The sequence below is a fragment of the Petromyzon marinus genome, chromosome 37 (genome assembly GCF_048934315.1).
Source record: "Petromyzon marinus isolate PM22_M1 ecotype Great Lakes invasive population chromosome 37, UKy_Petmar_22M1.pri1.0, whole genome shotgun sequence".
NCBI lineage: Eukaryota > Metazoa > Chordata > Hyperoartia > Petromyzontiformes > Petromyzontidae > Petromyzon > Petromyzon marinus.
Window position 1 is genome coordinate 22,716,752 of NC_133703.1, and position 26,115 is coordinate 22,742,866.

The 26,115-nt window shown below is 55.0% G+C and overlaps 1 protein-coding gene across 5 annotated transcripts in view; it reads left to right on the plus strand.

The window, feature by feature from the left end:
* LOC116949594 (myosin phosphatase Rho-interacting protein-like) overlaps positions 1-24,504 on the plus strand; it is a 176,122-nt gene extending 151,618 nt beyond the window's left edge. For all 5 annotated transcript variants that reach the window (XM_032967055.2, XM_032967056.2, XM_032967058.2 and 2 more), the window contains 14 exons: positions 519-587; positions 8,160-8,249; positions 8,787-8,899; positions 9,825-10,764; positions 11,518-11,652; positions 15,777-17,213; positions 18,689-18,836; positions 19,316-19,433; positions 19,955-20,114; positions 20,551-20,664; positions 21,610-21,696; positions 22,649-22,787; positions 22,921-23,009; positions 23,679-24,504. In XM_032967055.2, coding sequence (XP_032822946.2) covers positions 519-587; positions 8,160-8,249; positions 8,787-8,899; positions 9,825-10,764; positions 11,518-11,652; positions 15,777-17,213; positions 18,689-18,836; positions 19,316-19,433; positions 19,955-20,114; positions 20,551-20,664; positions 21,610-21,696; positions 22,649-22,787; positions 22,921-23,009; positions 23,679-23,747 — 3,708 coding nt within the window. In that variant the 3' untranslated portion in view covers positions 23,748-24,504. The remainder of the gene's footprint in view (positions 1-518; positions 588-8,159; positions 8,250-8,786; positions 8,900-9,824; positions 10,765-11,517; positions 11,653-15,776; positions 17,214-18,688; positions 18,837-19,315; positions 19,434-19,954; positions 20,115-20,550; positions 20,665-21,609; positions 21,697-22,648; positions 22,788-22,920; positions 23,010-23,678) is intronic.
* The last annotated feature ends 1,611 nt before the right edge of the window (positions 24,505-26,115 follow it).

Consider the following 26,115-nt stretch of genomic DNA (forward strand, 5'->3'; position numbering starts at 1 on the left):
TGACTGTCTTGCAGTCCAGATGGTCTGTGTGTGTCTGCTCTGTGACTATCATACAGTCCAGATGGTCTGTGTGTGTCTGCTCTGTGACTATCTTGCAGTCTTGATGGTCTGTGTGTGTCTGCTCTGTGACTGTTTTACAGTTCAGATGGTCTGTCTGTGTCTGCTCTGTGACTGTCTTGCAGTCCAGATGGTCTGTGTCTCTGCTCTGCGACTGTGTTTCTGACTGTCTCACCCTCTGTGTATGATTATCTCTTTCTCAGTGTGTCTGTCCGTCTGTCTCCATCTGCCCTCTCTGTCTGTATGTTTCTACACCTGTGTGTGTATCCGTCCGTGTCTATCTGTGTGTCCGTCATTCTGCGTGTCTTATCTCTCGGTCTGTCCGTCTTTCGTCTTCCTGTCTGTGTGTCTGTAGTACCATCTATTTGTCGGTCTACGTGTGTGTATCTGTCTGCCTGCGTGTGTGTGTGTGTGCGCGTGTTCACCCATCTATCTGTCTGCGTGTGTTACCGTGTCTGCAGTGGAGGAAGTTCTGGTTTGTCCTCACGCCCGGCACACTCAAGTTCTACCGCGACACTCCCAGCGAAGAGGTGAGAATCTGCGAGACAGCGGTGCCGCCGACACATTTGGTCAGCGCTCCTTGAAGCCCCGCGTTTAAAGTTTAATCGACTTAAAGCTTTTGTGCCTGCAGGAATTCATATTCTTTGGGTATTTCGGTAAAGTCACGTAGATTAGGTTAAAAAAAAGATTATAAAGTTTAATCGTAAAGTGAATTTAACACGTGACCAATATTATCCATAATAGAGGTTTTTTTGGGTTAGATGGTGTAAATATATGTGTCTTTGAACACGCCACCACCCGGCACCGCCAATGAGTGAGGTTTGTCACGTAAATAGAACGTGCCAAAACGAATTGGCACGTTTTGTTTACGTGACAAACCTTCCCAATGGTGGGTAAAGTTAATTATTTTGTGACGAAACATGACAATGATTGTGTGCGCGCATGTGAAGATATTCATGCTGATGTTTAAGGGAATGATTACAGTGCTCACTTCTAATTGTGAGCATTGTTTACATATAGGCATAGAGTGATTTAACAAAAATGGCTTTACCCTTTCTGGCATAAATACAGGAGGTGTTGTTAAGATGTTCAAACACCTCGTACAAGGCATCACGTCTGCATTAACCACACATGCTTGTGGTAAAAAGTAAAACAAATATGCTTTGATAATGTACGCACTGTTCTTCAAATTGTTTGTGTTACACCAGAGACAGCCGCTTTCATGGCTTTGTCTCACCAGTGTTATAGACCAAAAGCCGCCAAAAGGCAACAAGTACAAGGACAATGCAACCACCACAGCATTAGTGGCGCGGATTAAGCAGTTTTAACGTAAGTTTGTAGCTGTAATAATAACAACAATCAAGATGCTTTCACAATTTTCATTGTGATGCATTTGAACCCGAATCAAGACCTATCAGACCCACGTTCCCACACACACTGGCAGATTAGTCCGTGAATTCAACAAAAATCGTGAAGTTGTGTTATTAGCCGGCATTTCAAACGAGACTGTCGAACCGGTGATTACATCGCTCAGTCTGACATCAAAGTAAAGTTAGGGGCTGAACTCGTTTCCTGAAATCCGCCAGTAAATCTGTCTGTGACCCTTGGTACGAATCCAAAATAGCAGCTTGCGTAACGGAGTAGGGGAGAGGACGGGGGTGCTGGGTGGATGGTACGGACGACCGATTTTATTTATGTGCGCGTGAGTGGCGAGGATTGGCGCCAATAACGGTGAAACCCCTGCTGACAGCGAGGCCTTGACGGGCAACGCGCAGCCACCACCCCCGCCGTGCCGACACTCTCCACGGCTCGGTGTCAAGCTGCGCCTTGCTGCCACTAGTGCAGCGGTCGGCGCGCCAGCGCTAACGAACCCGGCGACCCAAATTCGATTCCCCTGTCTGAATTGGTCCTGGGCCTCCCCTAGGTCGACTCGGCCTCCAGTATGAGTGCCTGGTGCGATGTATAAACATCGGCCGGGCGTGGTGCTGGCCACCCACCCCCTCGTGGTGTCGTGCCGACCTTCATAGGTGCTGCTCGCTAACAGCACTTGCCCCAACAGTCTGTTAATGCTATACGCGGGGATCGTTGCTCTATTGTAGTTTGTAGGGGTAGTGTCTCCCCGAGCATGTGACGGGGCTGCCTAGCCCACCTGGCAGAGACAGACAAAGCCTCCTGAGACACTGGGACACTGGGACGTAATCCCGGAGCCCCTTCCCCTCACCATGTCCCACTTGAAACTTGGCAGTCCCGGTTTGCGAAACCTGGAAGGTTGAGTTGGATTCCCACGGCAGCATTTACTGGACTGAGCCAGCACCACAACTGGGCCCTGTGGCCCGTTTTTGTTGGTGTTGTAGGCCGCGTAGCTCCATTTCATAGTCGAGCTACACACGCATTGAACTTATTAGCTACACACGCATGGAACCGTGCCATCCGTGGAGCTTGGTGTTTCTATCATGGGAGAAACGTGTGGGGGCACTGGGTAAGAAATGCTCGGCCAGTCTTGTGTTCGTACAAACATTGTCGCAGAATCAGAATGTAGGATATCAACGGATTGTAGATTGGGATAGGATAGCCTACCCCAATCGTAGATCAAACCTTTTCCATATGTTAATTAAACATTAATTTGTTAAGTAAACATTACAATTGCCTCTATACACTGATGGAGAGCAAAGAGCAGAGCCTCGCTAGAGCAGACGAAGAATGGCCTGGCACGGCTAGGGTCTCATTTATCATGGTCACAAAGACATGTCACGCCGATATCTCGAGTCAATGAAGACAGAAACACTCACGCCCTGACACCCTGACACCCTGATATCCTGAGACACTAAGACAGTGAGACCCTGACACCCTGATACCCTGACACCCTGATATCCTGAGACACTAAGACAGTGAGACCCTGACACCCTGAGACCCTGACACCCTGATATCCTGAGACACTAAGACAGTGACACCCTGACACCCTGACACCCTGATATCCTGAGACACTAAGACGGTGAGACACTCATGCCCTGACACCCTGACACCCTGATATCCTGAGACACTAAGACAGTGAGACCCTGACACCCTGATATCCTGAGACACTAAGACAGTGAGACCCTGACACCCTGATATCCTGAGACACTAAGACAGTGAGACCCTGACACCCTGACACCCTGATATCCTGAGATGCTAAGACAGTGAGACCCTGACACCCTGATACCCTGACACCCTGATATCCTGAGACACTAAGACAGTGAGACCCTGACACCCTGAGACCCTGACACCCTGACACCCTGATATCCTGAGACACTAAGACAGTGAGACCCTGACACCCTGACACCCTGATATCCTGAGACACTAAGACGGTGAGACACTCATGCCCTGACACCCTGACACCCTGATATCCTGAGACACTAAGACAGTGAGACCCTGACACCCTGATATCCTGAGACACTAAGACAGTGAGACCCTGACACCCTGATATCCTGAGACACTAAGACAGTGAGACCCTGACACCCTGATATCCTGAGACACTAAGACAGTGAGACCCTGACACCCTGACACCCTGATATCCTGAGACGCTAAGACAGTGAGACCCTGACACCCTGATATCCTGAGACACTAAGACAGTGAGACCCTGACACCCTGACACCCTGATATCCTGAGACACTAAGACAGTGAGACCCTGACACCCTGATATCCTGACACCCTGATATCCTGAGACGCTAAGACAGTGAGACCCTGACACCCTGATATCCTGAGACACTAAGACAGTGAGACCCTGACACCCTGATATCCTGAGACACTAAGACAGTGAGACCCTGACACCCTGACACCCTGATATCCTGAGACGCTAAGACAGTGAGACCCTGACACCCTGATATCCTGAGACACTAAGACAGTGAGACCCTGACACCCTGACACCCTGATATCCTGAGACACTAAGACAGTGAGACCCTGACACCCTGACACCCTGATATCCTGAGACGCTAAGACAGTGAGACCCTGACACCCTGATATCCTGAGACACTAAGACAGTGAGACCCTGACACCCTGACACCCTGATATCCTGAGACACTAAGACAGTGAGACCCTGACACCCTGACACCCTGATATCCTGAGACACTAAGACAGTGAGACCCTGACACCCTGATATCCTGACACCCTGACACCCTGATATCCTGAGACACTAAGACAGTGAGACCCTGACATCCTGACACCCTGATATCCTGAGACACTAAGACAGTGAGACACTCATGCCCTGAGACCCTGACACCCTGATGTCCTGAGACACTAAGACAGTGAGACCCTGACACCCTGACACCCTGATGTCCTGAGACACTAAGACAGTGAGACCCTGACACCCTGACACCCTGATATCCTGAGACACTAAGACAGTGACACCCTGACACCCTGACACCCTGATATCCTGAGACACTAAGACGGTGAGACACTCATGCCCTGACACCCTGACACCCTGATATCCTGAGACACTAAGACAGTGAGACCCTGACACCCTGATATCCTGAGACACTAAGACAGTGAGACCCTGACACCCTGATATCCTGAGACACTAAGACAGTGAGACCCTGACACCCTGATATCCTGAGACACTAAGACAGTGAGACCCTGACACCCTGACACCCTGATATCCTGAGACGCTAAGACAGTGAGACCCTGACACCCTGATATCCTGAGACACTAAGACAGTGAGACCCTGACACCCTGACACCCTGATATCCTGAGACACTAAGACAGTGAGACCCTGACACCCTGACACCCTGACACCCTGATATCCTGAGACGCTAAGACAGTGAGACCCTGACACCCTGATATCCTGAGACACTAAGACAGTGAGACCCTGACACCCTGACACCCTGATATCCTGAGACACTAAGACAGTGAGACCCTGACACCCTGATATCCTGACACCCTGATATCCTGAGACGCTAAGACAGTGAGACCCTGACACCCTGATATCCTGAGACACTAAGACAGTGAGACCCTGACACCCTGATATCCTGAGACACTAAGACAGTGAGACCCTGACACCCTGACACCCTGATATCCTGAGACGCTAAGACAGTGAGACCCTGACACCCTGATATCCTGAGACACTAAGACAGTGAGACCCTGACACCCTGACACCCTGATATCCTGAGACACTAAGACAGTGAGACCCTGACACCCTGACACCCTGATATCCTGAGACGCTAAGACAGTGAGACCCTGACACCCTGATATCCTGAGACACTAAGACAGTGAGACCCTGACACCCTGACACCCTGATATCCTGAGACACTAAGACAGTGAGACCCTGACACCCTGACACCCTGATATCCTGAGACACTAAGACAGTGAGACCCTGACACCCTGATATCCTGACACCCTGACACCCTGATATCCTGAGACACTAAGACAGTGAGACCCTGACATCCTGACACCCTGATATCCTGAGACACTAAGACAGTGAGACACTCATGCCCTGAGACCCTGACACCCTGATGTCCTGAGACACTAAGACAGTGAGACCCTGACACCCTGACACCCTGATGTCCTGAGACACTAAGACAGTGAGACCCTGACACCCTGACACCCTGATATCCTGAGACACTAAGACAGTGACACCCTGACACCCTGACACCCTGATATCCTGAGACACTAAGACGGTGAGACACTCATGCCCTGACACCCTGACACCCTGATATCCTGAGACACTAAGACAGTGAGACCCTGACACCCTGATATCCTGAGACACTAAGACAGTGAGACCCTGACACCCTGATATCCTGAGACACTAAGACAGTGAGACCCTGACACCCTGATATCCTGAGACACTAAGACAGTGAGACCCTGACACCCTGACACCCTGATATCCTGAGACGCTAAGACAGTGAGACCCTGACACCCTGATATCCTGAGACACTAAGACAGTGAGACCCTGACACCCTGACACCCTGATATCCTGAGACACTAAGACAGTGAGACCCTGACACCCTGATATCCTGACACCCTTATATCCTGAGACGCTAAGACAGTGAGACCCTGACACCCTGATATCCTGAGACACTAAGACAGTGAGACCCTGACACCCTGATATCCTGAGACACTAAGACAGTGAGACCCTAACACCCTGACACCCTGATATCCTGAGACGCTAAGACAGTGAGACCCTGACACCCTGATATCCTGAGACACTAAGACAGTGAGACCCTGACACCCTGACACCCTGATATCCTGAGACACTAAGACAGTGAGACCCTGACACCCTGACACCCTGATATCCTGAGACGCTAAGACAGTGAGACCCTGACACCCTGATATCCTGAGACACTAAGACAGTGAGACCCTGACACCCTGACACCCTGATATCCTGAGACACTAAGACAGTGAGACCCTGACACCCTGACACCCTGATATCCTGAGACACTAAGACAGTGAGACCCTGACACCCTGATATCCTGACACCCTGATATCCTGAGACACTAAGACAGTGAGACACTCATGCCCTGACACCCTGATATCCTGAGACACTAGGACAGTGAGACACTCATGCCCTGAGACCCTGATATCCTGAGACACTAAGACAGTGAGACCCTGACACCCTGACACCCTGATATCCTGAGACACTAAGACAGTGAGACCCTGACACCCTGATACCCTGACACCCTGATATCCTGAGACACTAAGACAGTGAGACCCTGACATCCTGACACCCTGATATCCTGAGACACTAAGACAGTGAGACCCTGACACCCTGACACCCTGACACCCTGATATCCTGAGACACTAAGACAGTGAGACCCTGGCACCCTCACACCCTGATATCCTGAGACACTAAGACAGTGAGACCCTGACACCCTGAGACCCTGATATCCTGAGACACTAAGACAGTGAGACACTCATGCCCTGAGACCCTGACACCCTGATATCCTGAGACACTAAGACAGTGAGACCCTGAGACCCTGATATCCTGAGACACTAAGACAGTGAGACACTCATGCCCTGAGACACTAAGACAGTGAGACACTCATGCCCTGAGACACTAAGACAGTGAGACACTCATGCCCTGAGACCCTGAGACACTAAGACAGTGAGACACTCATGCCCTGAGACACTAAGACAGTGAGACACTCATGCCCTGAGACACTAAGACAGTGAGACACTCATGCCCTGAGACCCTGAGACACTAAGACAGTGAGACACTCATGCCCTGAGACACTAAGACAGTGAGACACTCATGCCCTGAGACCCTGACACCCTGAGACCCTGAGACAGTCGGTGCAACGCTGACACCCCGAAACCCTGTCTTCTGCTCGTCACTGCAGGCAAGTTGTGTAGTGAGCTCATGAGAAGTCTATTTATAAAGCGTCTCTCTGCATGACGATGCTCAGGGCCACATCCATGGCGTCACAGACCTCAAAATACCCAGGGCGCTTTGTTTCTCTGTGTGTGCTGGGTGTTGTATGTACATGCACACAAGCACACTCAAGCATGTGCGCACGCGCGAGTGAGCGTGTGGCTGTGTGTGTTCCGTGATTGTTGTTCCGTGAGTAAAAATCTCACGTCGGATTTCAACAGCCGCATACCGTAGTGCATATAAGATGGACTGCATCAGATTACATAACACTCTTGTCGTATTTTCCACTATTGATTTATATCTCTCATTTTATTTGACACCATGGCAGAATTGGTTTATTTTGAGGATTCCTGCCTGCCACAGGAATGTTGAAATTCCACATTTCGATGAAGGTGGGGGGGAGTGTGGATGGACATCTGTGAAAAAAAAGCTTCATAGCTCATTGGATTCCTCAAGTATGAAGAAATATTTACATTCTGATTCTGGTTCCTTGCTTCCTCTCACGTTCCTGATTCTCTTATTGCGATTATTTTTTTGCTGACCACTGCCCACCTAATCGGATGTGTGTTTATGCATTTGTACACAAACACATCATCATCATCATCCATGATCTATACACTGCTGGATGGATTCCCCCCCCCCCCTCACCATGTCTGTCATGTCAATGTTGTTCTCTCTCGGCCATGTGTGTGTGTGCACTCTCATGTCCTGTCCTGTCTGACCGGTGTGCCCCGTGTCTCTGCTGCTGCTGCTGCTGCTGCAGAGGGACCACGCGGAGGGCGTCGTGGAACTCTCCCCGCACTGCGCGATCGCCGACTTCCAAGTGCAGCGCAACTTCGGCTTCCAGATCAAGGTACGCCGCAACCCGCCGAGGCCTGCCCGGCAGGCTGTGGCGTAACGCGCCGCCCGTCGTTTACACGTCCACCTGCCCACCTGTCTCAACATTCCACTCACCAGTGTGGGCTTTCATTTGTCCACTTGTCTTTTCACCTGTCTCAGTTTGCCTGCCGTACCAATCATCTGTCCGTCCGTTCGTTGGCACCTTCTCCTGCCTGTACGCTCTCCTGCCTGTACGCTCTGCTGCCTGTACGCTCTGCTGCCTGTACGCTCTGCTGCCTGTACGCTCTCCTGCCTGTACGCTCTGCTGCCTGTACGCTCTGCTGCCTGTACGCTCTGCTGCCTGTACGCTCTGCTGCCTGTACGCTCTGCTGCCTGTACGCTCTGCTGTCATATCGTTCTAGCTGCGTAATCGCGTTCGAGCGACTGAACTCAGGATCCGAACCCAGAATCTCAGCGGTGGTGGCCTCAGCGCCGCTGGCTACCTCCACACACGAGCGGGTTTTAACAATAAAAAAAATCAAATCAAACGTTCGTTTCTCTGTTGACGCAGACGAAGTACGCGGTGCACACGCTGGCTGCCGTGACGCCCGGCATTCGCAAGAGCTGGATGGAAGCAATCAGCCAGAGTCCGGGGCTGGGTGGATCTGCCCAGGACAAGATGAGGTAAGAGACCCCCGACTCTGGTCAACGTCGACTGGGCACGCAACGACGCATCGATTCCCCGATTAACGACTGTCCTCGCGCTAACGACGCGCGCGTCAGGTGGTGCGTGCGGCAATCAATTTGCTTTCAAGGCGTACACTTTGTGTGGGGTGGAGCGGTGGTGAAGTGGATGGCGAGAACTGCTTTGTGCGAACCCTGAGATCCGAATTTGATTCACAGCCATTCATGGGGCGGTGCGCTAAATCACTGTGCCACCGCTGTACCGCTTATGGATGCGCGTTATCGCATTTCTCAAGGACACTCCTCATTTGGACATGGATTACACGGTGGCTATGAAATGTTAACTGCCTCGCCTGGCATACAAGAGGTCGTGGGTTAGATCCCGACCCTGACGCCTGCTGCTGCTGTATATTTGGAGTTTGCGTGTTTCTCTCGCCGTGGTCACGTGGACTTTTCTCCGTGTCCTCCGGTTTTTCCCTCTACAATTAGAAACATACGTTTAGAGTATTTAGCTGCGAGAAATTTCCACGTGATAAGCCACATCGTTGAGCTGTAATTTGCGATAGCCAGGTCACTTCTGAAACAGCTACATAGCTCAGTGGGCCTTAACTGGTAATTTTTTTTATTTATTTCTGAATTTTTGCTTTGCTTCAGCTGCCATTGCAGCTCACCCAGCTGCCCTAGAGCCACACACAGCTCACCCTCCCCCCCTCCCTCCTCCACTCCCCTCACTCCCTCCACTCCCTCCCTCCTCCACTCCCCCTCCCTCCCTCCTCCACTCCCTCCCCTCCCTCCCTCCCTGCACTCCCTCCCTCCTCCACTCCCCCTCACTCCCCCCCCCCCACTCCCTCCCTCCACTCCCTCCCTCCCTCCTCCACTCCCTCCCCTCCCTCCCTCCCTCCCTCCCTCCCTCCCTCCCGTGCAGCTCGCCAGACAAGTCGTGGCCGGGCCGCTCACCATCGTCGTCGTCCCGGGACGGCCCGGTCACATCGGCCACCGTTGAAACCAGGGAGCCGTCCCCCGACCAGGCAAGGAGCCGGCCCAAGGCACGGCTGCGCGAAGTCCGAGCCAAGACCATGGACTGCTCCGAGTTCCAGGCGGTGCATCAGGCGCTGGTTCGCTCGCAGCGAGGAGGAGGTGGAGTCGCCCACCACTCCGTGCGGTCGTCAGCGCCGCCACCCGTGAGGATGGACCAATCGGGCCGCTCCGAAGACGGCGGCGGCGCCGGCGTCGTCCCCGGCAACGGCACTTACAAGACGTACTTCCAGACGAGCCGCGCGGCCGCTCAGGCGGGGCCCCGCACGGGGCAGGAGGCTCCGCGCAACGCCGCCGCCGCCGCAGCGCCCTCCGACAGGTTCCAGCCCCGCGCGGTCGCGTCGAGGCCCGCGGAGCCCGACGCTCGCCCCGCGGTCGCGACCCCGCAGGGCCAGAAACCTCCGCACGTCCGCTCGACCCCGGCCCGGGAGGCCGGGGGCGTCGCCAGCCCGGGCATCGCGCGCGGCGCGCTCAACCTGTCCGACGGGAAGCCCCGCGCGGTCGTCGCCACGTCCGTGTCGCAGACGCGGCTGCTGCCGGACAAGCAGGGCCCCGACCCGAGCTGGGCCCCGTCGGACAGGGGCCGCGCTGCGGGCGACGAGGCGGACGGCCCGGGGGACGGGGGGGGGCGGCGGCGGCCCGGCCGGGAGGGGGAGGCCGCGGGGGCCGCGGCGCCGCGGGCGCCGCTCAGCCGGGACGAGATCGAGCAGCGGTGGCGGCAGGTGGAGAAGACGCCGGTGCGGGAGGAGAAGCAGATCCCCATCGCCACCATCAAGCCCACGGCCTCCTCCATGAGCCCCGAAAGTATGGTGGAGCTTCTGCAGAAGGAGGTGCGTGGAGGCGGCGGGGGAGAGGGTGGTGCCGCGGTGGTGCTGGTGCCGCGGTGGTGCTGGTGCCGCGGTGGTGATGGCGCCGCGGTGGTGATGGCGCCGCGGTGGTGATGGTGCCGCGGTGGTGATGGTGCTGGTGCTGGCCCTTACTCTCCTCCCTTCACCCCAAGTCCTTTCAATTTCAAAAAGGGGGGAGATGACGGGAGAGGTAGAGACACGAGAAGCAGACGAGATGAGAGAAGAGAGATACAGACGAGACGGGTGGAGTGAAATGAGAGGAATAAGAGACACGGAGATGGTTAAAGAGGCAAACGAGGGAGATTGAGGCTCTGTGCGTTTACTTTGTTTCTCATTATTCGGCATTGAATTTGAGCTGATATTTATTTGTGGGTCACGCTCGTAATTTTTGTTCAGGAATCCGGGGTCACTTCAGCCCCTTGGGACCGTTAGTGTTTCATTAGTTTGCTGAGGCCTAGCGCCACCACTGGGCACGCAGGCTTGACGAGAGGGGAGTGGAGAAGGGGGGTGCCGTCCAAATGGGACCCCCAGGTCAGGGCGTGCATGCAGGCATGTGTGTAAGTGTCGCCGTGTATCTGCATGTGTACGTGTGTGCGTGTTCCTCTGCTTACGTACGCGTGCCTGCCTCCGTGTGTGCGTGCGTGCGTGTGTGCCTGTTTGTTCCCCTGCGTGTGTGCACCTGCGTGTACCTGCCTGCGTGCGTGTACCTGCGTGCGTGCTGTCGCCCGGCTGCAGGTGGAGGAGTTGCGCTGGCAGTTGGAGCACGTGCAGCAGGATCTGCGGAGCTCGCGGGGAGAGAACTCGGCGCTGTTGGCGCGGCTGCGTGCGCTCGAGCAGTCCGAGTACCCCCCGGCCGGATTCGTCTCCCAGGTGATGCGGCGGCACGGTCGCCACGGCAACGCGGAGAGGGCGCCGCGCCCCCCGGAGGGGTATCCCGGCGGAGGACGGTGGCGGGGGAAAAATTAATAACGGAACCAAGTGGGGGTGGTTTATTTCTTAAGGTCGCTACGGTCGAGAATTCAGTGGGATTGTGTCAAAAGGGATTCCGCCTCAGCCGCTCTTGTCATCCCCCCCCCCCCCCGTTTGCAATGGTACGCTCCTGGTGGGGCGTCACTTGTGTGGCTGCGCGTGATCCGTGAGCGGGGCTGCACCCTGTGGTAAAAATCTGCACGGGCAGCTCAAGGACAGACGTCGCTCTTGATGGACAAGGCGGTGAGGCGGGGGAAACGCCAACATTTAGCTGCTGTTGCCAGGCAACAGGCGACCACAGAAACAACGAGGTCACCTCCGCCGGTCCCACTCCTCCGTGCGGTGGTGCGCTGGCCCATCAAGGGGGCCCTAAGCACAAATCATTTTAGAGTCCTCGTGAGATGACGGAAGAGATTTAGACGAGAGATACGGATGTAGTGAGATGAGATGGAGGGAGATTGAGAGAACATAGACATTGAATTATGTTGTATGTTTATTAGGATTATAAATTTGAGCGGATGTTTTGTTCACCCATCATTTTGTGTTTTCGTGAATTCCGAAGCCTCGTGAGCTGCTTGAGGTTCTAAGCTTTTGCCCGGTTTGCTAGTGGCCAGCTCCGCAAGCGGCTCGGCGCGCGACCCGTTATTACGACGTCGCCGTGGACGACAGCCTCAAGTAGGGCACCTTGCGACGGGGGAATTTTCCGCGCCCGTGGTCATCGCTGGGAATTTGAATGTGGAGGGCCACGTCCGTGACGTTTTCGCAGCCAGCGCTTGAGATTTATTTTTTTATGTTTACCCCCCCCCCGCCCACCCCCCGACGCCAGCACGGGCGTTAATTCATCTCACGGGGGAGCGATTGACGATTCCGCAAATGTATCTTCAAGCAGATGGCACCGTGATCTTCTTTGTTGCGTCCCTCGTAAAGGAGCGAGTGCCCCGTAATGACGTTACCGCTGCATGCAGCTCACGCTTGCATGATGGCCATGGTTGCAGCCGAGTGTTTGGTTGAGGTTAGGCTTTCGCGAGCGATATTATTAATAATGAATAATAGAGGATTTTGGGTTTTAGTCACGTAAACACTCACCAGTGAAAAGTAGTAACTAATTGGCACGTTTTGTTTACGTGACAAACCTTAATAATTGGCTATGTCGGGTGGTGATGATGGGTTAACAACACATTCATATTTACGTGATCTAACCCAACAACATACCCTGTATTATTTATTATTAGTTTGATGGCATTCAACTTAATGATGACAGACCCCTCACTCTGCAAATATACAGCAGAAATATGCAAACTAACTGGACAACTTTATCCATCAGGCACTCTTAGGATTTGAGGTAAAAGAAAGTAAGTCATAATATGGTTTTTCCCCTTTTTTTCTGGCAACAAAACTGAAACCTTTTTACTAGGATTAATGTCTGCATTAACCACAATACCTGCAGTCAAAATGCAAACAAAAAAACATACTATAATAATATATGCATTGTCCTTGAAACTGATTGGTCCACACCAAGGGACGGCTTTCTTTTGAGCCTCGACCCAATTGGTGCTCGACAAGATGACGCAAAAAGGCCTTTTGGTGCTCGACCAGATGACGCCAAAAGGCCTTTTGGCGTCATCTGGTCGAGCACCAATTGGGTCGAGGCTCAAAAGAAAGCCGTCCCTTTGTGTGGAACAATCAGTTTCAAGGACAATGCATATGTTATCATAGTATGTTTTTTGTTTGAATTTTGACTGCAGGTATTGTGGTTAATGCAGACATTAATCCTTGTTAAAAGGTTTCAGTTTTGTTGCCAGAAAAAAGGGGAAAAACCCTATTATTACATTTTGGTCCTGGCAAAGGAGGTCTAATGAAGAAAGAAAGTCGTTACATTAATGAGTTGTTTATTTTCTTTCTTTTGTTACAAAATTCGCAAAGCAGTTTTTGCTGGCTTTGGGTCGAAAAAAAGAATTAAATGTAACCAAGCATATGACCCACTACTTTATTTTTTAGATGTCCTGCTGGAGAATCGTCCTCAAAGAGCACTAAATCACCGCCAATTTCTGAACGTTATTGTTATAAAAATCTGCAAAGTGGCAGAAAATGACAGATACTGGAAGTTCATGCAAAAGACGACGCAAACCAAAATTTTTAGAAATTATATTTACATAAACAATAAATATGACGGGGTGGGTATAGATATTTTACAGTTATCTGTATCTTTGTCAGGCACATGGCTGTATCGACCTTTAAAAATGCGTCACGTATAAACAACGAATGCTTTTATCTCTGAACGTGCCCAGCGGTTGATTTGTCAATCTTAAGCTTTGACATTCAGAAATGTGGATCGTGGCTTTAAACATTTCTCAAGCCCGTGTCGGTGGGCTTTAAAGTAGCACAGACAAACGTCTCTTTCATAATAACATCTCTTTAATGTTTAAAATGCAAACCTTTACGTGGCTCCCGTGGTTTGTTCGCAGCCTTTCGTTAGATCGTAAAGCACGGAAATGATTTGCGGGGATGCAAAATGTATCCGCAGGGATGTTACATCCGTGTCAGGGCGACCGTGTGGTGAGCGAGCGGTGACACTCGCTCGCCGCGTTTGGCGATTGATTTATAAAAACATTTTTTTAATGAATTTTTGATGGTCATGCAAGAACCCAGAATACAAAGTAAATTTCAAAAAGTGGGGGAAAAAAAACCCAGCAGATAACGTGTAACGAACTCGGCGCAATACGCCCTCACAAACGAGGGATCGACCGGAGGCATCCCGGCTCGCTGCCCTCCCCGCGGTAGGGGGTAAGGATCGGTAGTGGCGCGTTCGCCGATCGTTGAAGAGGTTTTTTCCCGGTTCTAATCCAGCGGCCGCCCTCGTTATTACTGCTGATGTAAAAATACCGCCGACGCTGCCGACGCCGCCTCACAGTGCACGTCAAAGATTCCCCCGTCACGTCATTCGCAAAGGGCGTCGGCCATTGTGCTCCGGCGACATTGTCCAAATAAGACCACATTTTTTTTTACAAATTGCACCGCAAATGGATCACCACCTACGTCAAACAAAGTAGCAGGGACCTCCTGAAAAAGAGTCATGAGGCTCAGCGAGGCTTCCCTGGGTAAACGAGCGTAATTATATATATAAAGTTGTTGACGTGATCTCTGGTCACGCTGTGCGTGTGTGGCCTGCGCGCAATAGGCCCGTGGTTCGCACCGTACGTAGCCAACCGCGCTAATCTGAGCGGCCCCCCCCGTGATTATAGAGTCAGTGGCATCAGTCCAGTCGCCAGTAAACGGACAAACTAAACTCGTAGCAATAAAAATGATAACTTTCACTTAATCAGGCGAAATTCCGGCTCGACTGCCACGTGACACTCCCACAGCAGAGTGTGTAGGAAGTGTGTCCACTACTGTTTGAAGGTCAAATAGGCCACTTGAAGGATAAATACTGTGACGGACGTCCTGTTGCAACCATTCTCCGACACGCGGGAGGGCACTGTCTTCATCAAGTGACACCGAGGGTGCACCGAGTATGGAGTGGGGAAACAAGTCCATGAAATATCAACAAAGGATGTTGCTGTTATTCATGGTGCAATGAGGTCCCCCTCCCCGTGAGAACAAGGATAGTGATGTGGAGCAGCTGAGAACAAGTCACATGACTCGTGTCTTCGTCACCACCACCACCACCACCATCATCACTATCATTACCATCTGTATATAAATAAGTGTCAACTGGCACCAGGAGGAACTTGGGAAAAGCCAATTTGCTGATTTGTTGATATTTGACAATTGCACTGGATTAGTGTCATGCCGCTGTGTTGCTCAAAAACCTACAGATATTGTGCGATAGCTCTGGCGGGCCAGGAGACGATCGAACTCTCCCTTTGCTTTCATTTATGGGAGCACACCGAAGGTCCCCCTCCCAACCCCCCCCCCCCCCCGTTTGTTCTGGAATAATAACATTGGAGCTGCTTGACCACTAACACGTTCCCTTCATTAACAGAAACATTCACTAACCCCCTCCCCCCAATATGATTCTTCTCAAGTTAAACATCGGCGTCGCGGCAGCCGATTACCAAAGCCGGAGGAGCGGCGGCAAGGAAGGCCTCTTAGAGCACGGCGCGCGGCCGCGGAGAAGCCTCACGGGCGCGCAAATCCATCACGGCCACGAGGAGCCGGCCGCCGCCACCAGCGACGACGATGACGATGAACGCTGCGTCCGGGCGCCGGGCTCCCGTCCGTGCAAGGCCGAAGCGCGGCTGAGGGAGACCGAGGAGGCCCTGGTGCACAAGACGAAGGCCTGCCTCGAGCTGGAGGAGGCCGCGTCCTCGGCGCAAGAGCGCCACCGGCTGGAGGCGCGCCGGCTGCAGCTGCGGCTCGACGACGCCGAGGAGCGGCTGGCGAGCGCCGTCCGGGACCTGGCGGCCGCGGAGCGGCGGCAGGCGGACGGGGCGCTCGCGGACGCGGAGCGGAGCCGGCGGGAGGCGGCCGAGGCCGTGGCCAAGGAGGCAGCCGCTCGCCGACTCGAAGCGGAGGAGCGGCGCCGCGCGGAGCTCGAAGAGCGGTGCCTGCGGCTCCAGACGGAGGTCGCCCGCCTTGAGAGCGAGAGGACGAGCGTCTCGCAGGAGGAGGCCGAAGTGGCGAGAAGCCTGGAGCGGAAACTCGCGCAGAGCGAAGCCTCGGCGCTGGCGCTGTCGCGGCAGCTGCGAGCGGCCGAGGAGGACAACGAGACGCTGCGGTCGCAGAAGGAGACGCTCGAGCGGGAGCTGTTGGACGCGCACCGCTCGGACGCCGCCCTGGCGGGGCCCGAGGAGAGGCCCGTCGTGCAGATCGACGGGCAGCCCATGGAGTGGCTGGACAAGGAGATCGAGCTGCAGGATCTGGCGGCGCGCCACCGGGCGGAGCTCCGCGACACGAAGGCGTCCTTCCAGAAGGAGGCGGAGCGGCTCCGGGCGGAGGCACGCCGCGCCGAGGAGGCGCTGAGGGCGCGGGCGCTGGAAAGCGTGCAGGAGATGGACTCGCTCACCGTGTGCATGGAGGCCATGCAGCGCAAGCACCGGGAGGAGCTGCGCCAGCGGGAGGACGACTTCCGCGAGGAGCTGTCGCGTCGCGACCGCCGCCTCCAGGAGCTGTCCCGCGAGGCCTCCGATCGGCACCGGCAGGAGGTGGCGGCCCTGACGGGGGATGCTCGGGCGAGGGAGCGGCGGTTCGGCTCCGCGCTCAAAGCGCTGCTTCAGCAGCTGCCCGGTTGGGAAGAGAACGGCCCGGCCGAGTGTCGCGCCGGCCGCCAGTCGACGGACGAAACGGCGGCGGATGACGGCGGCGATCTGGAAAGCGCCCACCTCGTCGAGCTCCTGGCCGAGAGAGTGGAGGAGACGCTGCGGGAATTCGGGGTGGCGAAGAGGGAGCTGGAGCTCCTGCGGCCTCAGGGAGACCCGGCGGCCCTCAGGGACGCGTTCCAGCGTGACCTTGAGGAAGTCAAGGTCGTGTGGCCTCTCCTGCCAGTCGCTGTAGTGTGTAGTGCCGCCGCCCCCATGTGATTGCGGTTTGCCTTCGTCCGCATTGCAACTCCATCCATTGCTGTGTGATGTGATTTTGATTGTTTTTGTGGTGTTTTTTTGTCCCCCTGCCGCCGGTTTTTCATATCTCTCTCTCTCTGGCGACAATCAGAACACGCCTTCCACGTTTACGCTTCCCTCGTTTCAACTGCCATTTCGTTATCTTCGTGTGGCTTCAATCATTTTTCACCGTTGGCTTTTTCATTTCAAAGGCAGATGAACATCAATGGATCGTTTTGTGTTTTTGTGAGACTGCCAATTGTGTCTCCGGTCAACGTGGCTGCATTCTCGGTTTGCTGACATTCGCCTGTGTTCATCACTAGGTCCGAACGAAGCCTTTTTTGCAATTGCAATCCGCGCTGGGTTTATTTTCTCATGAGACGTTCCATGTTGTTGGCCCCCACGGTTCGTGTTTCCAGCTCTGCTTCATTTACCTCCGTTTAACTACTGGGCGTCTATCAAAAGAGAACTTGATAGCTCATTGGATTCCTCCAGTATAAATAAATATTCTGATTCTGATATTCTGATTCTGATTCTGATATTCTGATTCTGAAGTACAAATTTGAACCGTTACAAGCTGCACGTGCCTGGTTATTGCTAAACGTGTTCCCCCTGACGTTAGTAGAAGCGCCGAGATTGGGATCTTGTGAGTGTACGCGCTTGTGTACGCGCGCCCTAGGTAATGCGTTGGTCCAGCAGCGTTCTCTGTCACACGGGACGATCGTTTAGCGATAACGAGGCACGTGCAGCGGGTACCCCGACTATATTTACATAACGGAGAAGGCTCGTTACCGTGGGAAGCGGGACCGTGGTGGGCCGTGAGAAATTATTCGCCAAAAGGGGAGTTTGAGAAACCCCGTTTTGTGTTGCAGTGCATAATTCTGTTTTTAGATCTCATGTGCACGCGACACAATCACAAGGCCGCTCGTGTTTGCTGTGCGCTGTGGCGATTGGCTGCCAGGCGCGGCCCGGCCCCTCAATAACTCTTCGATTGCAAATGGGCGAGTCGCTCCCTTTTAAGAACAGTGGCCACGTTGATAGGTGTATGCGCGTGAATGTGTGTGTGCGCATGTGTGTGTGAGTGCGCATGTGTGTGCGTGTGTGTGCGTGCCCGTGTGTGTGTAAGTGCGCTTGTGTGTGAGTGCACCTGTGTGTGAGCGCGTGCGCTGCCTGGTCATCGTGAAACCCCCGTGTCAAGTGAATTACAATACGCGACGGAAGGTGACTCCTGCCTGATTTTGTTTAATCAAATTAAAAAAAAAATATCGGCAACACACTGAGACCGGATTCAAAAGGGGGAGGTCTCCCCGCGATAGCGCGACCGTGGGCACGTCGCGACGCAGGCGGTCTGACGGTGATATCCCCCCTCCCCCCCTCCTCGGTGTTCCGCTTGTCGACAGGCGATGTGCGAGCGCGGCCTCGCCGCCATGGAGGAGTCCCACCAGCGAAGCATGGAGGACCTGCAGCGCAAGCACCAGCACGACATGCAGCTGCTGCGCCAGCAGTCCGAGCAACTGCTGGCCGAGGAGACGGCCGCCACCATCGCCGGTGAGTCGCGGCGTCGGCACGGCGAGGAGCCGGAAGGGGGGCGGGGGGGGGGGGGAGTACAGTTCGAGTCGCCACCTTTTCTGCTTTTCCCAGGATCGTCCTCGTTTTGAAGTGGCCGTCCTGGGAATTCGGTCACTTTAAAAGTTCCCAGCACCGCTAGAGGCTCCCCCGCCTGGCTGGGGCAGCGAGCCCAATCCACCAGTCCACCAATCCACCCCTCTTCACCAAAGCCTGCTGCGTCAATCTCGGACTTTTGCTGGCGGGATTTATGCTCTGCGGTCGGCGCTTTGAAATAGAAACATAAAAAAATAAAGTCCCCAGCACCGCAGCTGCTGCTGCTAACGCCGATAATCCACGGTGGCCCTCATGGCGGAGACGCAGTTCCTTTTGTCCACTCCGGCGTTACGCCGGAGGCGAGTTGGCGGCGACGATCGTGACGGACGTTCCACGTCGCCCTTTCCGCTGTCGCCCGAGCGCAGCGCTGGAGGCGATGAAGAGCGCGCACCGCGATGAGTTCGAACGCGAGCTGGAGAAGGCGCTCAAGTCGCGGCACGGCACCGGCAGCCAGGACGCGGAGCTCATCCGCAAGCAGCACGAGTGAGCGGCGCACTCGCACCATCACAACCGCACCGTCACAACCGCACCGTCACAACCGCACCGTCACAACCGCACCGTCACAACCGCACCGTCACAACCGCACCGTCACAACCGCACCGCACCGCTCGCACGAACACAACCACCAGTAATGCTGCTCGCCTCTCCCCCACCACCGCCCTCTTCTGTGTCGTGTCACCCTTGATAGGTTCCGTCCCGACATAAGTTTCTCCAACAGCCTGTGAAAAGGCCATTTGTGTGTGTCGGGTTCGATTCCCACTCACGGCAACCGCCAGTGACAATTATCTGTACCGGTCCAGGGCCTCCTCTAAGTCTACTCAGCCTAAAATTATCACCTGGTGCGGTTTGTAAATATCAGCGCTAGGGAAGGCAAAGGCGGCCGGGCGTGGTGCTGGCCACCCGCCCCCTCGTGTGCCGTGCCGGCCCTCATTGGTGCCGCTCGCTAACAGCGCTCGCCCCAACAGTCTGTGTTGAGGCTACGCGGGTGATGTCTGTGTGCGCAGGGAGGAGCTGGCCTCTATCCAGCGGGAGCTGGGCGTGCTGTCCGAGCAGTACTCACAGAAGTGCCTCGAGAACTCGCACCTGAGCCAGGCGCTGGACGCCGAGAGGCAGGCGCTGCAGCAGTGCCAGCGCGAGAACGAGGAGCTCAACACTCGCTGCCAGGTGGGGGAGCCCCCCCTCCCCCCTTCCACCCTCCCCTTCCCCACCCCCCCCTCCCCCCTTCCCCACCCCCCCTCACTCCTTCCCCACCCCCCCTCCCCCCACAAAAAAGCGAGGGAACCGGGTGATGGGCCCCCCAACAATGCCAATCTAGTTTTTCTCGCGCACGAACAAAACGAGATTGGCATCGCGACGACGATGGGGGCGCCGATAGCCAAGGCTCTCATCAGCACGCGAAGTCATGCCGATACTGGGACTGGCAAAGTCATGCCAACGGTCGTGGTGGACGTTGAGTGGACGTCGGGTAGACGTCGGGTGGACGTCGGGTGGACGTCGGGTGGACGTCGGGCACGGCGGTTCGTTGTTTGCGCGAGCGTTGAGCGGGACGCTTCGCCGCTCTTCCCCCCCCCCGCCCCCCCCGACCGGTGTGGCCCACCAGGAGCTGAACAAGCGCCTGGCGACGGAGCTGATGCGGATCCGCAGCATCGTGACGGGGGACAGCAATGGCGCCGTGCCCTCGCTGGCACCCGGCAAGGACACGTACGAGCTGGAGGTGAGCTAGTGGGTGAGTGGGTGAGCGAGCGGGTGGGTAAGTGGGTGAGCGAGTGAGCTCACTTCCCGGTTGCCCGCCGCTCACCCTCGCCGAACCTCCAAGCCCGTGGCTGTCGCGGTTCTCACCACGCCGAGCGTGATGAAAGTCCCAAGGTGCAGAGTGTCCCGTGGGTCGGGGGGCCGGGGTGGCGAACGTATCCGCGGGGTAGTACGTACGTGTGTATGTACGTAGGTATGTTGAACTTCTTTTGTACCGTACGTAGCGAACCGTGCTAATCAGAGGTGCAGGGGAAGGACAACAAGCTAAACACCAAAAGCAGTTCTAAAGAAATGTCGTTTTCAGTCTAGATGATTTAAAAGTGCATAGCTCCAGTAGCTTCCTAATATTGTAAGAAAGAGTCTTCCAGACGGCCGCAGAAACGCATCTGAAAGCGCCACGATGCGGTGACCAGCGTATTCGATCGATGGCTGAACCAAAATCTGCTTCAAGGATGACCGGAGATCGTGTTATGGTCCCTTGGCGAGTTCAGCGTGGTAACCCATGGTAACCCATGGTGGCACAGATCAGCGTGGTACCATGGTAACCCATGGTAACCCATGGTGGCTCAGTGAGCCCTGTTGAGGTGACAGAACGTGCATAAAAACGATGGTAATGATGACGATGGTGGTGATACTGCTGCAGATGATGCTGATGACGATGACGACTAAAGTCAGATAAGCCGAAGTCGGGGTGGTTGGTGGAATGGTTTTGTTTAATGGACGAGGAGCACAATGTTAATATAATTCACCAACGTCACCGTCGCAAACAAACACTGTCTTGAACAGTGACAAATTATAATCACAATAATAATTCTAATAATCTTACCGCTCTTTATTTACCCAGGAAAATCCTGAAACACTTTTTTTTGTTTAGCGTACCCACAGCGCAACTTTCTTGCGCCCACAGGTCATGCTGAGGGTCAAGGACTCTGAAATCCAATACTTCAAGCAGGAAATCAACGCCCTCAAGGAGGAGCTGCAGTCGGCGCTGAGGGTGAGCGCACGACTTGGTTGGGAGGTAGACCACAACACCTGCTCTGGCAGGTGTTGTGGTCTGCTCTGGCAGGTGTTGTGGTCTGCTCTGGCAGGTGTTGTGGTCGTGGACCTTGTGGACTCATTTCTTTGTTACAATTAACTTTTTTTTGTCGTTTGTGCCTTTTTGTTTTGGTGCCATTTATTAATTTGTTCATTCATTGTTTATTTTGCTTGGTAGTCGACGGGTTTTCATTTGCTCGGTGAGTGTGCGTGTGGTGGGCTTCTTTCATGCCGTACGAAGCCAATATATGGGATTTGGTCCTTATATAATTAATGTACAGCGTTATAATAATAATAATGAAAGTATTATTATTATTACTACCCTGGCTGCTTGTCTCATCCTCACATCGTCATTCTGGCCTCTCACCCCACCACTCGCACCTCTGATTAGAACGGTTGGCTACATACGGCGCAAAAGAAGTTCAACACTTACACCACCTCTGATTTCCTTTGCCTGTCAGCGGCTCACGACGTGGCCGCGGGAACTTCTCCCACGTCTTCCCCTCTCTCTCTCTCTCTGGTCACGGCAATCACTTCCCTGTAGGCCCACGTCCATACCTCTTGAGTCCACCTTCACGCCGTCGACCCGCCTGTCGCGTGGTCGACCCGCCACTGGCTCCTTCCACGTGACAGTGCGAGGCCGCCGATGGGAGGAGACACGTGGGCCTCCGTTCTTCTTGCACTTCCAAGCCGGCGACGTCTCCCTCTCTCTCGTTGGCACCGGAACCCTCTGCTGCCTCAGCCTTTCTGTTACTCTCTCATTCTGTGCATTTTCTCGTCTCGACATTCCCACGATTCCTTCTCAGGTCATTCCTGCTCCCAATGTCTCTCTTTCAACACTCTCGCTCTCCCCGTCTCGCCTGAGCGTCGCTCGCGGCTAAACAACCCGCACCGGCCCATCCCGCCCGCAGGACAAGAAATACGCGACGGACAAGTACAAGGACATCTACACGGAGCTGAGCATCTCGCGCGCCAAGGCCGACCTGGACGTGACGCGGCTCCGCGAGCAGCTGCAGACGATCAGCCAGGGCGAGGAGCGCGCCGGATACGGTGGGTGGTGCCGCGGTCGGTGCCTTGCGCCGGGACACGCACGGGGAGGCGAAAACGCCGTGCGTGGGACCGTCCCCGCGAGCGCCGATTGTCTCGTGATGGGGCTTCCCCCCACCGCTTTTGCCGCGTGCAGACATCCTCAAGTCGAAGAGCATCCCGGACTTTTTCAAGACGCAGACGACCTCCAGCTGCAAGCGAACGGTGCGGAACCTCCGCTCCAAGGTGCGTGCGGATCGAACAAAAGTAACAGCCAACGCCTCCGGAACTTTAGTTTGTTAGATGATATTGGATCATCACAAGTCATAGAATACAAGGAGTCGAACGCAAGTATGTTGAAATGCTTCTTAAGAAATTTGAGCTTGCATCTAGGTGATGATAACATGTTGTTGAAGGCACGAGTTGGTGGTGCACACCTCTGGTCCAGCACCGTGAATCGTGGAGATTTTGGAAATGTCCAAATCCACTTGGCTGCCAGATGGCTAGCAGATGGCAGTCGAGCAAATAGGTATCTGGAATCCCTCTGTGCAGAGCTTTTGAAGTGGTATTCCTTCACGTGGAGGTTAGGATTAGGCTACTCCGATGTCACACCACATGCAAAACACTCATCAATGGAACTGGCCAAACATACCAAAGCAGGACCCTCCTGAAATATAGTCTTGAGTCTCAAGTTTTCTTGGATAAATAACCGGAATTCACATTGCGCCTTCAGCTTGCACAGGCCCAACTTGATTAGCCTGCCATCATTGGTGCAACCTGATTGGAAAATCCCATCCTGATCAGCGGACCCTCATTAGCGCTAGTTGGAGTCTCCTGATTGGCCCATCTGGGCTGGCGCGTCTTGTCCGTCGCTGCCTTGACCCGCCGCCCGTTTGCTGCCCCTTCCTCCCACAGAGCCTGAGGGAGGGCCTCTCGACGCAGGAGCAGAAGCAGCTGTTTGACGAAGCCGAGGTGCAGCAGTGAGGCGGGGGGGGGGGGGGGCTCCCGTTCCCTCTGCACCCTCGCCGCCGATTGACGGGCCCACGGACGCGAAGGGACGCGGCTACAGACGATCAACACCCCGCCCCCCCGCTTCCTTCCCCCGCGGCGCGGGATAGCAACCCCTGCCGCCGCACCAGCCACGGCTCCGGAAGGGCGCGTCGCCTCGTCCCTTCGCCTCGTCCCTTCGCCTCGTCCCTTCGCCTCGTCCCTTCGCCTCGTCCCTTCGCCTCGTCCCTTCGCCTCGTCCCTTCGCCTCGTCCCTTCGCCTCGTCCCTTCCGAGATAGTTTTGACGCACGGTGAACGCGGCCGCCGCTCTCTCCCTCCGCTCCGACTGAAGCCGGCCAGGAAGAGCGCCGTCTCGTCCGGGCCTGCTGTGACGGAGGTGCCGGCAGGGCCGCTTTGCCGGCTCCCTGCCGCGTGGGCCCGGCGGTCACGGTGTGCGAGCGAGGCGTTCCCGAGGGTCCTTGCCATCGCGGTGCGCGCGAGGCTGTCGGGCCGACGGAGCGATCCGGTGAACGGCGGCCTGCGTCCGCGCGTTTAGCACGGATAAAGCCCTCGGGCACGGGAGCATTGAACTTCGCGTGGTGCAATTTAGGTGACCAACACAGACCCGAGCTTGCATTCAGTTTGTTACTTACCGGTGTTGTTCATGTGTTATCAATATTTGACAGGTCAGTGTCAGACGTACAGGCGGTGACCCTGTTGGCAACAACGGAATAAACGCGCCTCCCCCCGCGAGCCGCGTGCCGTGTCGCCCCGAACGCCGCGCAGGGTGAGATGGAATGTGAGAGGGGCGCTTCGGCGAGACGCGTTCAGGCCCGACAAGGTCCACGGCCGCTGTCACGAAACGCTCGCGCAGCCGGAAAGAGGGGGGGGGGTGGAAGGGGGGGGGCAATGCGGGGGGTCGGGGACACGCGGGGGGGTGGGGGTGAAGTGCCTCGAGATGAGTGTCAAGAGTCGTCGGGGTGAGCGGGCCGGGCAGGGTACAGCTTTATGAGTTGGGAGCCGGGGGAGCCTCCTCCCCCCCCCGGGGCTCGTTGCGCACTGTGGAGAATTTCGCAGAGACGCAGCGACGCCGCGGCAGTGACGGGAAATGTTCCACTCGGCACCCGTTGCCGTGGTCTCCGCCGCGCGCGCGACCAGGCGACCTTGCACGCCAGACGGTTGTTCGGAGCTCCGTAGACGCCAGGGATGAGTTCTCTCTCTCTCTCTCGAGTGCGCGCGAATTGCACGGGGGCTGGGAACGTTCTGCACGCAACGCGGGTGCTCGTGTGACGTGCACGCAAGGCATGATGGGAGCCGTGCATTCCCCGCTCCGTTTCAACGAGCACCGCTGCGCGTCGTCCTTCGTGTGCGTGCCGGTCGGGCCGGCACGACGGGGCGGATATTTTACTCGCAGCGCCGGGTACTCATTTATGGCCGAGTCAAGCTAGGTGGGGCCCACGACAGGTTTAGATGGCACTCGCCACCAATGTGTCGGCCAATTATCGGGACTCAAACTCAGGTCACTGGGTTCGTAGTGCATTGTGCTAACCATGACAACACGCGCACGATACGGAGTACCTGTAACTTGGCGTCCTAAAACACTGTTGTGCTTGTGTTGTGACCTTTTGCAAAGATGGCACAATTTGTCCACCCTGTATTAATATTTGCGTTTTAAAAAAACGGGTGGTGGCATTCACAAAGGGAAAGGTTTCAGTTCCCAAATGACAGTTTCTACTGGTTCGGGAAAGTTTAGTTTTGCTGCAATGTGTTTATATTAAATATTATATAAATTAAGAGTCACTTATCTTTTGTAACACATAAATTTGTACGTGTCATTCGAAGCAGTATTTATAAGAGGGTTTCTATGGGAAAATTATTGCATGACATTATGGTGCGTGTGTTTGAAGGACCTATATAAAATATGAATTTATTGCAATACCGTTTTAAGATGATCGTATAAACTGGTGGTGTATGGCCATATTAAAGGGTGGCCTAGGAAGAAGTCTCCTGATACACGTTTGATGACAAAAACTCACTCAAGTCAAACGTCACGTGACGGTGATACAGAGCTCTTTGCAAGGGGTCGGGTGGTGGATCACTCGAGGATGGCAGCACCGGCTTATCTCCCTGACATTCAAATGACCGCACAAAGCGCAGCCCGCAACCACCGGGACGTGTAAGCCCTGCGGGCGCGCGCTCCCGTGCCGCTCCGTGTATCCCCATCGCGAATGAAATAATTCAGCGCGTTTGCATTTTAGCTGCGGCGGTGCGGACACAGGCCTGGGTGTTCTTCTGCACGCCGGCGTTCACTGTCCGGTGTCGGGAGGCCCGGGGGGGGGGGGGGGGGCGGGCACTCCCGATGAA